Source organism: Sarcophilus harrisii, chromosome 4, assembly GCF_902635505.1.
Source record: "Sarcophilus harrisii chromosome 4, mSarHar1.11, whole genome shotgun sequence".
In the NCBI taxonomy this organism is placed as follows: domain Eukaryota; kingdom Metazoa; phylum Chordata; class Mammalia; order Dasyuromorphia; family Dasyuridae; genus Sarcophilus; species Sarcophilus harrisii.
This window is the reverse complement of record NC_045429.1, coordinates 297,259,114-297,275,285: the sequence shown is the minus strand read 5'-3', so window position 1 is coordinate 297,275,285 and position 16,172 is coordinate 297,259,114. Positions and strand designations below refer to the sequence as shown.

Below are 16,172 nucleotides of genomic sequence, written 5' to 3'. Positions count from 1 at the left end.
AAGAACGCTGGGAGATGATTATGAACCATTACATAGAATTCCCAATTCCTATATTTTTGTCCACCTGCATTTTTGATTTCCTTCACAGGCTAATAGTACACTATTTCAAAGTCTGATTCTTTTTGTACAGCAACATAACTTTGGACATGCACACTTATATTGTATTTAATTTATACTTTGACATATTTAACATATATTGGTCAACCTGCCACCTGGGAGAGGGGAAGGAGGGAAGGAGGGGAAAGTTGGAACAAAAGGTTTGGCAATTGTCAATGCTGTAAAATTACCCATGCATATAACTTGTAAATAAAAAGCTATAATAATAATAATAAATAATAGGGATTCACTAGAATTTTCCTAATAAATATAAATGTAAAACAAGGATGTCTACTCTTACCACTCTTATTAAATATAATGCTGGGAAAATGGCAATAAAGAAAATAAAGGCATAAAGATAGGCAAAAAGGAAATTGAATTATATTTATTGTTGATAAGATAATTTACTTAGAAAAATCACAGTTATTAGCAAAGACATTAATTGAAATAATACATGCTATAAAATTAACCCTCAAAAATCAGCAGTGTTTCTTTATAATAAAAACAAAAACCAAGAGGAAATAATAGAAAGGAAATCTCATTCCAGGAAAAAATGTGAAACTCAGAAAATATCTAAGGATTGATTTTCTACAGCTCTAAATATCCTTGTATTAATGCAATTACAAAGTATTCCTTTAAGAAATATTAATTTCTATTATTAAATAGATAGCCGGAAGAATATTTAGTTAGTGATCATGGCTGGCCCTTGGAATGTAATAAAGATGACAATATTACCAAATTTAATTACATTTACTATGCCAAAACTTTCCAGAACTCAATAAAATAACAAAATTCATTTAGAAAAAATAGAACATGTAAAATGTTAAGAGAAGTGATGAAAATAAGTCAGGAAAAAATGAGGATAGTACTCCTAAACCTCATTCTACATAAGCAAAAATCATCCAAATGATCTATTTTTGTCTTTAAAAATTAAAGAAATAAATTGATGGACTAAATGAAGGAGAATCAGCAGCAATGGAACTCAATTACATCATGTTCAACACCCAGGAAAACAAATTATTTAGGAAAAAACTTCCTGTTTAATAAACTACTAGAAAAATTAATGGACAGTTCAGAAAAAATAAAGCTTAGGCTCTCACATTATACCACCTTGCATAATACTTTCTAAATGGAATAATAGCCTTAATCATAATCTAAAATAATTAGTAAAAGAGCAAGTCATATACCTTTCACAGCTATGGGTGGTAAATGAATTCTTAACCAGATAAAAGACAGATTCCATTTCAAAAGTAAAGATAGATAACTTTTCACAAAATTAAAAAGCTTCTGCACAAAGAAAATTAGTGCACCAAAGATAAAAAAGAAGTAATCAGATGGGAAGCAAATGTTTCCATTAGATTTATCACCGATCTTAATATCCAATATATAAAAACAGTTAACAGACATGCATAAACAAACACAAATATGAACAAATAGTTCTCAAAATAATTAAGCATATGAATACTCTAAACCAATAAGAGAAATTCAAATAAAAATAATTCTGATAGTTCACCCTACAAATTGGTAAAAATTAAACAGATGAAAATAGTTGGTGTTGGAACAATCATTAGAAATTAGGCTCAGTGCATTGTTGCTGGATATATGAACCCAATAAAACCATTTTGAAGAGTAATTTGCAATTACGCAAAAAAATAGCTAAAATGTTTATACTCTTTTATGCAGAAATTTCTTGACTAGTTATATAATCCAAGAAAGCTATTGAATAGAAAAAAGTCCCCATATATACCAAAATATAGCAACACTTTTTTGATAGCAAAGAATTGGAAATAAAACAGATACCCATTGATTGGGGAATGATCAAAAAAAATTTGGCATATAAATGTGATGTAACATTACTGTACATGTGATACATACAGAGAAGCAGGGAAAATACTTGAAATAACGCAGGGTGAAGTAAGCCATGGCACGAAAACATTATGCACCATGATTACAACAGTGTAAACATAAAGAACTACCAACACACATACACAAAATCAAATGTTAGTATAAAATTGTAACAAATAAGTATTGCTCTAAGAAATTTGAGAAGATACCCTCCCTCACACTTTTGCAGACTTAAGAGATCTTTAATAGTGGTAAATTGCATATATTTTCATTGTTTTGTGCATTAATAATTAATAATTAATTAATGATTTTTTTCTTCTTTTTCCTTTAACATATGGGGTGACTCTCAGAAAAAGAGAGGGATGGATGCTGGTAGAAACCATGATAACTGAATAAGTCAGAAAGTTTTATAAAAGCATTTAAATTTTTGAAAAAAGAAAGGGAAAATTAAATTAAGAAGTCAATTAATGACTCTAAAGCTATAACTAGATAATTATAGGCTTTAATGACAGATTCAATGAACTGCTAGGAAGCTGTGGCCATGCTTCACCTAAAATATGTTAAAGGTTTTTATGAAAGCTGAAATATATAAGGATGCAAATTTGGATGGGATGTATCCATGGAAAAGAATAGATCAGGTCAGATCAAAAGAAAATGAGGACCACAATACAACCAAGTGAACAAGACTAAGATTATTTTATGTAGTGTCATGGCCACAATAGAAGGAAAATGAGCAGTGTACAGAAGCTAATCTCCAGAATTCCAACCCAGATGACATTATGTAGTGAGATGGGAATTTTCATATACTTTGGTCCAAGAATGCCACAAGGATCAAGGACCTGCCCCAATCAAAAAGCACTTGTTAAGTACTTATTATGTGCAACTCAGCAGGACAACTCAGGTAGATAGACAAAGACAAGTAAAAGACAGATTCATCTATAAAGGAGGTTGCATTCTCTTGGGAGAAGAACTTACAAGCAAGTAAATATGGGTGGCACAGGGTGGACCACTAGTCCTCAAATGAGGAAGACTTGAGTTCCACTTCAGCCTCAGATACTTATTAGCTGAGTGACTCTGAGCATATCATTAACCTGTTTCTCAGTTTCTTTATTTGTAAAATAGGGATAATAGCACCTATCTCACAAGATTTTTGTGAGGATCAAGCGAGATTATATTTGTAAAGCATTTAGTGCAGTGTTTGGCAAATAATATATATTATGTAAACATGAACTGTTATTATGATTATTATTAATAAATATATAAAACATCATGTGTAATGTATAAGTATATAAAATATTATATAATGTGGTGTTAAAAATAAACAGTATTTGAAGAGGTAGAATATATAACTAGGAAGAATTAGGAAAAAGTTCCTGTAGAATATGACATGTTTTTGAGTCTTGAAGTATTAAAAAAAAAAAAGGTGGAGATAAGGAAGGAGTTGTTTCTAGGTATGAGGATAATCTATAAAAATGCATAGTCATGAAAAATTGCTATCATATAAGAGAAACGGCAGGAGGTAAGGCTGGAACTAGATTGTTAAGGGTTTTTAATTCTAAAATGAAAATTTGGTCTAGAGGCAATAGAGAGACAATGAAAGTTTTTAAACTAAAGAATAGACTCGGGTAAAGAGTCTAAGGACAGAGGAATGGGAACTCAGATCCAACACAAATGAATTGGACATTAGCTAAAGGGTAGGGCAGTGAGTCTTATTTAGATGTTGTCTTTTTGAGGAAAAGGTCCCCAATATGTTTGCTACTCTAGTTGAAACTGAAGTTAATAGTTGCTGTTCTTATTTAATCATGTCTGACTCTTTGTGATCCTATTTGATAGTTCTTGACAAAGAAACGAGTTATTTGCCATTTCTTTCTCCAGATCATTTCACAGATGAAGAAACTGAAGTAAGTAGAATTAAGTGACTTGTTTAGGGTAACACAGCTAGAAATTTTCTCAGGCCAAATATATAATTACATAATTTTCATAAGTGGTAAAGATAAATTTTCATACATAATGGGGAGAAAAGATAAAAAACAGGGAACTACATAGTTCCTAATAAAAGAAGAGTCAGAATAAGTACCCTATATTTTAACCAAACTGTAATAACAACTTATTGCTTTTTAACTTATACATTTCTGATTATTTGATCTTGCTCATCCCATTCTTTCCTCTTAAGCATTTTCTCTCTTCCATCTATTTTAAATCATATTCATTTTTTCAAGGCCTAGTGTAAATGTTACCTTCTTCAGTGAAGGCCTTCTCTAATTATAATAGACATAAGGGAACTCTCATTCTCCAAATTCATACAGACTTTTTATGCATACATAATTGTGGCATTTAAAACACACTGCCTTACATTGTAGTTATTCATGAATTACTGGGGACTGTGTGTTATATATCTTTGTATTCTCTCTCTATAGGGCTTAGCTAGCTCAGCTTCTATACTCAATAATTATGAGTGAATAGAATAAACGAATGACTAATCGAACAATGATTGCTAACAATTTGTTTACTTATTAATATATTTAATGTTTTATTTAATATTTCTTCACATCTTAACATTTCTTTTTGTTTTTAAAATAATCTAATAGATATCTGATAATAATTTTTATAATAGCTTTTTGTTTTCAGAATACATGCAAATAGTTTTTAACATTCACCCTTGCAAAACCTTGTGTTCCAAAAATTTTTCCCTTCTTTCCCCCTATCCCTTTCTCCTAGACAGCAAGTAATCTAATGTAGGTTAAACATTTGCAGTTTTTCTGAAGATAATTCCACATGTATTATTCTGCAGAAGAAAAATATAAAGAAAAAAATATGAAGAAAGCAAGCAAACAACAACAAAAAGTGTAAAAATACTATGTTGTGATTCACATTTATCCCTATAGTCTTCTTCCTGAATGCAGATATCTTTCTCCATCACAAGTCTATTGAAATTAACCTGAATCACCTCACTGTTGAAAATAGTCCATCACAGTTGCTTATCACATAATCTTCTTTTTGTATGCAGAACTCTCTTGGTTCTACTTATTTCATTTAGCGTCTGATAATGATTTAAATCAATGTTGTCAAACTCAAACAAAAAAGGGACCACTAAATAGGATATTAATGATCTTGAAGGCTGAACATTGACTTTAAAAATGCATATTAATATTATCTATATTATATTGTATTTTTATTCATTTTGGTAAACATTTCCAAGTATATTTTAATTTGGTTTAGACAGCACTGAGGAGTCTTCATCATGTTTGAAACCTCTGACTTAAACAATTATTTTAATTGCATTCCTTTTATTGAAAAAAAAATTGATTAGATTGCATTATTTCTGTTATTCTTAATTTTATACACCTGATAGATCTTTTGGATATATAAAGTTATTAATACATACCATAATTCACAAGTTGATTAGTGGAACTGCTGAGGAAATAATTATTTTAGTACCATAGAATTTTTTTTTTAATAATTATAACTTTTTACTGACAGAACCCATACCTGGGTAATTTTTTACAACATTATCCCTTGCACTCACTTCTGTTCCAACTTTTCCCTTCCCTCTCTCCACCCCCTCCCCCAGATGGCAAGCAGTCCTAGACATATTAAATATGTCACATTATATTCTAGATACAATATATGTGTGCAGAACCGAACAGTTCTCTTGTTGCACAGGGAGAATTGGATTCAGAAGGTAAAAATAACCCGGGAAGAAGAACCAAAATGCAGTTTACATTCATTTCCCCGTGTTCTTTCTTTGAGTGTAGCTGCTTCAGTCCCTCATTGATCAATTGAAACTGAGTTAGATCTTCTCTTTGTCAAAGAAATCCACTTCTGTCAGAATACATCCTCATACAGTATTGTTGTTGAAGTATGTAATGACCTCCTGGTTCTGCTCATTTCACTTAGCATCAGTTCATGTAAGTCTCTCCAATCCTCTCTGTATTCATCCTGCTGAGTACCATAGAATATTAAATGTGGAAAAATACTTCGTCCAAATTCGTACCTTCTAGTTGAATTAATTGACTCTGGAGAGATATTGACATATTAAAGGTCACATAATGGTAGAATTAGAAAGATCACTCAGGCCTCCTGTTATGTAGTACATTACATTCTATTAAAACTTACTTGTATTTGGTCTTCTAAAACCAAACCTTGTGGGTTCATAAGATCTCACCCATATTTTTTAGAGTTTTAACAAGTAATACATTTATCTTTACTAGGGTAAGAACTGCCTCTATGGCTCATACAGTTTGGGGTTCACACAGGCCAGGTATAATCTTTTGCAATAGTACTTAGTAATAACTTAGGATTGATTCAGGCAATGTCTGAATTTGACTGACTTCTAGCTTTCTGTTAGAGGTCTTCTGTGTTCTTTCATGTGAAGACGCCAAAAGATTCAATCCATATCCAAATGCTGCTAGCACAGGAAGAGTTTCAACATATTTTCCAAGGAATATCATTTCCTCCTTTCTTTCCCCTTCACCTACCTAGATTTCATTACATAACAACAAAAAAAAAAGGGTCAGTTGGTTGGGTCTACTTCATGCACTGCTCTCAGAGGTCCTTGGACAAGTTTAATCAACTGCTTTTTTTTTTTTTTTTTTTTTTTTTTTTTTGGTGATCTGTGTCCTCTTTTGCTATGGTAGCTTCTCTTGGTCTCTATCTGCCTTGCTGCCCTGTGGAACCTAGATGGTATCACTACTTTATAGATACTCATGACTAGAAATTTTTCATATTCAACTAGCAGTGGATTTACTTTAGCCCAGTTACAGACTCACCTTTCTCACATAGATACTTTATGCAGAAATTCCTTAGTTCCCTGTATTTTTTCTCTTCCAGCAAATCCTACTCATGACTCTGTGTGAATATGGTTTAGAATCCTTCTTCATTCATGGGAGGGATAAAAGGAATCCCCTTTGGAATTGTGTTTCATCTCTTTGTATACTATAATATTATTTTTTTAATATATCCTTTTTGATCTTTTTGAACAAATTTATATTTTGCTTTTTTAATCCATTCACTTTGGCTCCTTTTGCTTTTTTCAGATTCTAAGGTCAGACATCCTCCCTTTTTTGAAGCCCAGCTGGATCTAGTTATACCAGAACTAATCTTTTATCCCTCTCTGGACCCCACTGCTAAAGATGGCTTTCATACTATTGTTGAGGGACTTATCAATGACATTTTCAGAATATCTTCTATGGTCCCACGACTTGCACAGAAAACTTTTCCTCATTACCAGGTATTTCCTCTGCAGTCACCATTTTACCCTCTCATATTTGGAATAATATTCCAAAGTATTTGTAATCTTGAATTTCTTATTCCATCTCTCTAGGCTGACATGGAAGACATAGGAGATCTGTCATACCTTAGGAATGTATTAATGGAGAGAGTCAATAATATGATGACCATCTGCTGTGACTATCGGAACTCTTTTGACCATTACTCTTTCCTTTACATGGATAACCGTAAGGAATTTATGCGACATTTTCTGTTATATGGACATATGCTCACTGCAGAGGAATTAGAAGCTCATGGAGAGGATCGGATCCCTGAAAATCCTCCCACTCTTCAGCAATTTAAATTGCAGATTGATTCCTATGAAAAACTCTATGAAGAGGTGAACCAGTTAGAGTCTTTCAAGATTTTTGACAATTGGATGAAAATTGATATTCGCCCATTTAAGATGTCTCTCCTGAATGTAATTAAGAAATGGAGTTTCATGCTTAAACAGCATCTCATTGATCATGTCACCCACAGGTAATCTTGTCTATGGCTCTTTCCCTTTCCCCTTTTTCCATTTTATTCCTTGTCTGTGGCTCCTAGAAATCTATTTATTTAAAAATAGTCAGGATTTCAGAAATACTTCTCTAAAATAATCACATTTATAGTCACACAGTTAATTGAAAGGCATAGTGAATATGCCTGTGTTTGTTTATTTTTAAAAAAAATATTTGATTCAGAGAGCAAAATTCAGCTCTTATACCTATTGGAAAACAGGGAGAATCATATATGTGATCAGATCAGAGAAGGCTTCTTGATAAATGCAACAAAGATAATTATTCAGTGAATCATTGATGATTAATATTCAATAAAGTATAAGTTGTGACATTCACTATTTTTATGGAGAATGTCCTTTGCATACTCCACATAGAAGAGAGATCAGGTCGTGGAGGTGATCTTATTTGTGGATCATACTTTATTCATTACACCAAGCCCAACAACATTACAAAACCTCCTGGTTGAGATCCATAATTATTTAAAATGGATTGGTCTAAAAATCCATAGAAGAAAAACTAAAAGGTTGATAGAAATGGTCTATTTGTTTGTTTGTTTTTTACTCAATCAAGAAACATCTGTCAAGCACTCATCATGTACTAGGCCCTGTGCAAAGTTCTGGGAATATAAAGAAAGACAAAAGATAAAATAAAATAACCAGTTCCCACCTTTAGGGAACATACCTCTCAATTGGGGAGACAACATATGAGTGTTATGTAAATACAAGATATGCACAGAGTAGATGATGAAATTAATCTGAAAGAGAAAAGAATTAGCATTTCAGAGAATCCTTTAGAAGATGGGATCTGAGTTAGGTGAGGACATCCAAGAGGCAGTTGGAAACATGTAGCTGTAACTCAGCAAAGTTACAATCTGGATATGTAGATCTGGATATTACCTGCATAGAAGTCATAATTGAATCTGTAGGATCTATTAAAATCAATAGATAATATTATATGAAGTGAAAAGAAAAGGAGACCAAGGACAGAGCCTTGAGAGATAGATATCCATGATTAGTTGGCATGACATAAAGGAGCAGCAAAGGAGACTTTAAAGGAGTAGAGTAAGTAGTAGTAAGAGATTTTTTAAAACTTCAGACAAACTCAGTTTCCAGGAGACAGGGACAGATATTTGTGAAGACCGGGTATTTTAAAATCAGCCGGAGTCAGGAATTCAGGTGAGGGGGAAATCGTCAGTCTTTATTCTCAGTGAAGAAAGATCAGAGGTGGAAGAGAATCGGCGATAGCAATGTGTGCAGCTGAGTCAAGAAGCTAGCTAGACCAGAAGCCACACGACCAGAAGCTAGCATGGAACCCAGGCCAATCTCTCCCAGCCTCTCTTCCTGTGTCTCTCTCTGCCTCCACCCACCAAAATCGTCATTTCCTCTACGATACTTCAGGACTTGCACAGAGAGTGGGCGGGGCCATTCTTTATCCAATCATGTATATTAATAGAGTATAGTCCAATTACTATTTAGCCTCACGTACTTGGGACCTCAGTGCATCAACTCAAGCCTCAGCCCATCACATCTCCTGCTTTCTTTTGTTTTATAACACAGGTGGTCATGCCATCCCTGACTCCTCAGGGAGGTCAGAGCCCCCAAGGGGAGGTGATCACACCCTCCCTGACTTCTCAGGGAAGGAGGTGAAAGCACCAAAAAGGAGGTGATCACGGCCTCCCTGACTTCCCAGGAAAAGCGGTGAAAGCACTAAAAAGGAGATGATCACGCCCTCCCTGACATCTCAGGAAGGGAGATGAAAAGCACCAAAGGAAAGTGGAGGTTGCTAGCGGGTTTCTGGGCTGAAGGGTCTTATTATGCACAAACCCTGTTCAGGAGCCAAAATGTGAAGGTTTTCTGGAGGCAGCCTTAGTCTCAGTTGAAATAAATAATTACTCCAAAATCGCAGCCAGCTGGTAAAACTGCAAACATTTATTTCTCCTTCCAAATTAGCCTGGTTAGTTGAGGCCTAACTCTCTGCTTGGCTCCAAGAGATCTTGCAGCTTTGTCCTTGGCTTCTGCCTCTGCTTTCTTCAGCCTCCAGCCAGCACCAAGTTGGAAGATGCAATGAATCTCTCTGTACCTCCAGTCAGTTCCCAAGCTCCAAGCTCCAAGAGCTCCCTCTATTTATGTGATCTCCCAAAGGTTAACTCCACCTTCTGGAGGGAGAGGGATTCTGGGTTATCTCCCAGAGTGCTCTCTGGTCCTAAGAACTTCAAAGGAGGTATGAATTCAGACTAAGCCAGCCCTGAATTCTCGTGTGAACTCCATTGAGTACTTAGATACTTATGAGCTCTCTAAAGATGTGAACACAAGCATTGTTCTATCAGTTCCCCTTAGTACTTTGTTTCAAGTTCTGGACCAAAATAACTCTTTCTAAGATTAAATTAACTCCAACTTAACACTTTGTAAAGATTCCAACAGATATTGTCAAATCCTCCATAAAGATCAAGGAGAACCAGTACTGAGAAAAGATGATTTAGCAATTAAGAGATCATTGATAACTTGGGAGACAGTAGTTTAAGTCGAATGATGAAATCAGAAGCCAAGTTACAAAGGGTTTTAGAAGAGAGTAAGATGAGAAGTAAAGACAGTTTTATCAGATTTTGCTGAGGAGGAATATAGGGCAGCTAGAAATAATAGTGGGATCAAGTAAGGATCTTTTTTTTGGATAGAGAAGAATTCTTGCAGGCAGCAAGAAAGGAACCAGTAGGTAGGGGAGGAATAAAGATCAGATAGTATTGTGCCACAGTTCTCTTTTATTGTCCTGACTCAGTTTCTCTAAATTGTCCTGCCTCAGTTTCCCTAATTGTTCTGCCTCAATCCCCTTAGTTGAAAAGCCCCCCCCCCCGCCCCCGGTTCATGAAGACTGCTATAACTCAGAGCTATTTGCTGTAAGGTTATAAATGTCAATGTGTAAACTCATAAAGGGGGACTACAGACATTCTGTCTGTAGCCAGACACTTTCTTAACTCCCAGGTAGTAAGAATTTATGGTCCTATCCCCCAACCTGTCAGAACCGAATTGACGGTTCCTGCCTGGAGATTCCCGCTCACCAGAGTTTGGACTCCACCCCAGCCTTTGTTTAGCTACTGTGTATAAGTATGTCAGTGAGAACTCGCATTGGCTGCTGGATGCTGGCTGGATCCTGGATTCTTGGAGATCATAGCCTCATTTAGTCCTGGGACCAAACCATGGATCCATTTGGTCCCAATAAATCTCTCCCTTTCAAATAAATTATTAAAAACTCTCTAATCTCTATCTTGCCTCAGTTTCTCCAGCATTAAAATAGTTTATAGGGAAGAGAGTAAAGGCAGAGTGGAAATGCTATGTTGTACATTCCATAATTTATTCAACTGTTACACAATTGATGGGCATCCACTCATTTTCTCTTTGTTGTTGTTGTTGTTTTAATGAGGCATTTGGGGTTAAGTGACTTGCCCAGGATCTCACAGTTAGTATTAAGTGTCTGAGACTGGATTTGAATTCAGGCCCTCCTGACTTAAGGGCTGGTGCGCTATCAATTTTCCAATTTTTTTGCTATCACAAAAAGCTACTCATTGAGATCTAGAGAGATTTACATGAATTGATGCTGTTAAATGAGCAGAATCAGGAGATCATTGTACACAGCAACAACAATAATATATGACTATCAGTTCTAATGGACGTAACTCTTTCCAACAATGAGATGACTGAGGTCAGTTTCAATGATCTCATGATGAAGAGAGCCCTCTAAACTTAGAGAGAGAACTTGGGAACTGAGTGTGGATCATAACATAACATTCTCACTTGTTTTGTTGTTGTTCATTTGTGTTTTGTTTTCTTATTCATTTTCTTTCCTTTTTTGATCTGATCTTTCTGGTGCAGCAAGACAATTATACAAATAAATTTACATATATTGAATTTAACATATATTTTAACATGTAATCCATATATTGGATTACTTGTCATCTAGGGGTGGGGGCAAAAAGAGGAAAATTTGGAACATAAGGCTATGCAAGGATCAATGTAGAAAAATTATCTGTACGTATGTTTTGAAAATAAAAAGCTTTAATTTAAAAAAGCTTTTAATTTAAAAAAGCTAATCACATGCCCAATTAATGGGCATCCCCTCAATTTCCAATTCAGCCACCAGAAAAGAATGCTATAAATATTTTTGTACAAAAAATCCTTTTGTTATCTTGTTGTTGTTGTTTTATTTTATTTTATTTTTTTGTTTAGAGACCTAGCAGTGGTATTGCTAGATCAAAGGATTTTATAATCCTTTCAGTATAGTTCCAAATTACTCTAAAGAATGATTACTCATTTTACAACTCTATCAACAGTACATTGATGTCTCATTTTTCTTAAATCCCCTCCAACATTTGTCATTTTCCTTTTCTGCCCTATTAGCTAATCTAATGGAAAAGAGTTAGTATCCCAGAATTATTTTACTTTGCATTTTCTAATCAATAGTCATTTGGAGTATTTTTCATATGGATATAAATAGCTTTTATTACTTCATCTAAAAATTGTTTATATCTTTTGATTATTTATTCTATTCTCTCCTTTCACCCTGTTCCTTTTCAAAAGCATTTTGCTTCTGACTCCCCCAAGCTGCCATCCCTTCTATTAACTCCCCCACTTCTCTTATGAACTTCCCCTCCTACTTTTCCAGGGTAAAGTAGATTTCTACACGCAATTAAATGTGTTTTATTCCCTTTTTGAGCCAATTCTGATGAGAGTTAGATTCACTCATTTTCCTTGCACCATGTCCCCCCATGTCTCCATCTTTCTACATTGTAAATATTTTTTCTTATCTCTTTTATATAAGATAATTTACTCCATTCCACCCCTCCCTTTCCCCTTCCCCTGATTTATTCCTCTTTCTCATCTCTTAATTTTATTTTTATTTTTAGATGTCATCCCTTCATATTCAACTCATACCTGTGCCCTTTGTTTATATATATAAACAGTTCAACCATAATAAATACCTAATAATTTTGCTTTTCTGTTGACCTTTTTGCACTTCTCTTGAGTCTTGTATTTAAAAGCCAACTTTTCTAGTCAGCTCTGGTCTTGTCATCAAGAATACTTGAAAGTTTTCTATTTCATTGAATATTATTTTTTTCCCCTGAAGGATTACACTCAGATTTTTTGGATAGGTGATTTTTGGTTGTAATCCTAGCCCCTTTGCCCTATCAAATTCCAAGCTCTTTTATCCTTTAATATAGAAGCTATTAAATCATGTGTTATCTCAATTGTGGCTCCATGATGCTTGAATCATTTCTTTCTGACTGCTTGCATTTTTCTCTCCTTGACCTGAGCTCTGGAATTTAATATAATATTCCTGGAAGTTTTCATTTGGAGATCTCTTTTGGGAAGTGATCAGTAGCTTCTTTCCATTTCTATTTTACCCTATGGTTCTAAAATATTAGGGCATTACTTCTTGGCTTTTAAGTCTGTTAAAGTGGGGCTATTGTTAAAGTTAAAGGATGGAGGGCACACTCTCAGATTTCCTGGGTTTGGGGAAGTTGTTTTCAGAGATACTTCTAGGGACCTGCAAGTTTTCAGTTCTTCCAAGTTCTTCTTTGTTATGATCTAAGAAGATGTACATTTGTTACTCTCCTGACCAGTTCTCTGGTCAGTAAGTGATCACAAGCACTTTTCTGTCCTGAAATTGTGACAAGAATCCCTTCTTCACTGGGGCTGTAAACTCCAGTGTGCTAGGGCTCATCCTTACCTGAAATTGCACTCAGAACTGCATCCCCAGGTCTGAATGTGGGCAAAGCAATAAGAGTCTTGCCTCCATTATAGTGAAAAGAAAGAACCTAATAGTCTCTTTCTGATCAGTTTTTCAACACCCTTATTATCTGTGAGAGCTTCAAGAGAAGCATCCATTGCCACAGCTGATTCAATGGCTCCCAAAAATCTGCTCCTGATTTTCTAAGGTCTGCTCTAGGCGGTACTCTACTCTACCCCTCCTTTCCTTCTAGCAGACCTTTTCTTCTAAAATCTTCTAAGTTGTCTTTGGCTGGAAAGTTACTTCACCCCATCCTTTTGTGGTTTCTTCCCCTTCAGAAATTGTTTTATGGCATTATTTAATTTTTTATTCTGAATTAAACACCAAAAAATATACTCAGCAGAACACAAAAAAGAAGATTCTCTATTTCATGGTCCTTTTTTAAAGAAAAAAATAGTATAATATAAATTCTACACATTAGTTACAAAAGTATCTTGTTTGTGTTTCTGAACATCTGTTCTTTAGTGTGCTTTTAAAAATGTTTCCGTGCCTTTTTTTTAAACACTATGGCTAATCCTTCCTTCTCCTGTAACACTTCTTTTTCTTTAATCTATTTACCTTTCCCCTTCTCCCCCATTAAAAATCAAGAAGAAAAAAAAGTCTTGTAACAAGTAGTCAAACAAAATAAACCCCTGAGTGGCCATGTCCAAAAATGTATGTCTCTTTCCATACTTTGAATCCATGACCTCTCTATTAGTAGGTGGGAATATGCTTCATGATTTCCTGGAGACATTTTTACATGGTTAATCATTTTATCAAAGTTCTTAAATCTTCCAAAATTTTTTTCTTTGCAATGTTGCTGTCATTGTATAAATTGTTATAATAATTCTGTTCACTTCACGCTGAAATAGGTCATAATATTTGCTATTCTACAAAATCATCTCACCTCTTACAGTTCAATAATATTCCATTGCATTAATATGCCTTTTTTTTCACCTATTCTCCAATTGTCTAAGATACCCCTCTTAGATTCTAGTTCTATGATTTTCCTCATCCTTCTAATTTTCTCTTAAGATCAGGAAATTTGTTTTACTTTTTCTGCCCTTTTAACATTCTCTCTTCCCCTCCTCATCTCAGCTTATTTTCTATTTTGTTAATTCTATTTTCTATTCTATTACTATTTCTGTTGATATATTGCTATACCAAACTGTGTATATTCAACTCTTAATTGTCTGTTTCAGATAGCAGTGAAGTCATATTCCCATGTTTGTATACTCTTCTCATTCGTACAACAGAAAACATAACAGATTCCACTCTATTCTTCCTCCATTCTATACCACTATATACCATTATCCCTTTTATCCTTCCTCTTCAAACCCTCAGAAAAGAAGGAATATATCTTTCAATGACCTTTGACAACATTGAGTTTATTTTTTTATTATTTTGTTAGTATTTTATTTTCCCCCAACTATATGTAAAATTTTAACATTCATTTCTAAAATTTTGAGTTCCAAAATTCTCTTGCTTCCTCCCTGTGCCACACACATTGAGACAGTAAGCAATCTAATATACATTTCACATGGGTTATGTTGGTGCAAAATATATTTGTATATTAGGAAAAGAAAACAAAGACTGAAAAAAGACATGAAAAAATTAGAAATTTTTTAAAAAGTGTGCTTCCATCAATATTCAGACTTCACCAGTTCTTTCTTTGGGTATAGATAGAATTTTTCAACATAGGTCCTTCAAAATTATCTTGGATCATTGTATTGCTGAGAATAATGAAGTCATTCATAGTTTAGCAGCCTACAATATTGCTGTTACTGTGTACAATGTTTTCTTGATTCTAATTTCATTCTGCATTATTTAATATCAGTTTTTCCAGATTTTTATGAAATCATCCTGCTCATCTTTTCTTAGAGAACAATAAATAGTATTGGATCCATTATAATCACATAGCACAATTTGTTTGGCCATTACCCAACTGATGGGCATCCACTCAATTTCCAATTCTTTGCCATCAGAAAAGAGCTGCTATATTTTCATATATATATACATGTCCTTTTCTTTCTTTTTTTTTAATCTCTTTTGGGCTACAGTCCTAGTAGTGGGATAGCTATGTCAAAGGGTATATATAGTTTTATTGCTCCATGGAAATAGAGAACATTAAGGTTCTTAAGAGTTCCTCTTCTTTTATTAGAATATTAGCAACATGTCATCATAAATGCTTACTCATTTCTACAAAAAACTTTTCCTGCTGGTCAGTATTTTCTCAGATTTACATATCTTTCTATCTTTAGTTCTTGAATCAGGGCGTCACTCCCTACTATGCTTCTGGGTGACGTGTCAAATCTGTTTAGTTTTACTCTTTATTCCCTAGATTCCTTCACTGCTCTCTACCCCTTATGAAAATTCTATTCCTTTCAGTTTCACAGTGGTGGAGATGTAGGGCCTTCTCTGGAATCTTATTGACGGTTCTGGGATCTGAAACCCCTTCGACCTAGGGTGTCCTTATTTGCACTGTGACAATGCCCCTGTGGCTATCTGCCACAGTTCCCCCAGGCTTCCCAGGTCTCTACTGTAGGGCTTTTTCAGGCTAAGACTCCAGCCTTGGTGCCTCTGGAACTGGAGCCTTACAGAATACAAATGTTCCTGAACAGTCTGTGGTCAAACTACTGACTTTGCTAGTTCCTTCATGTTTTATTTTCTGTGAACTTCTGGATGTCTTTTTATGATGTTCTGGTA

The 16,172-nt window shown here is 34.5% G+C and overlaps 1 protein-coding gene across 1 annotated transcript in view; it reads left to right on the top strand.

The window, feature by feature from the left end:
* The window catches only part of DNAH9 (dynein axonemal heavy chain 9), a 479,597-nt gene that overhangs the window by 149,585 nt on the left and 313,840 nt on the right, over window positions 1-16,172 (top strand). Inside the window, exons 16-17 of the mRNA XM_031965533.1 lie at window positions 6,978-7,171; window positions 7,265-7,689. Coding sequence (XP_031821393.1) covers window positions 6,978-7,171; window positions 7,265-7,689 — 619 coding nt within the window. The remainder of the gene's footprint in view (window positions 1-6,977; window positions 7,172-7,264; window positions 7,690-16,172) is intronic.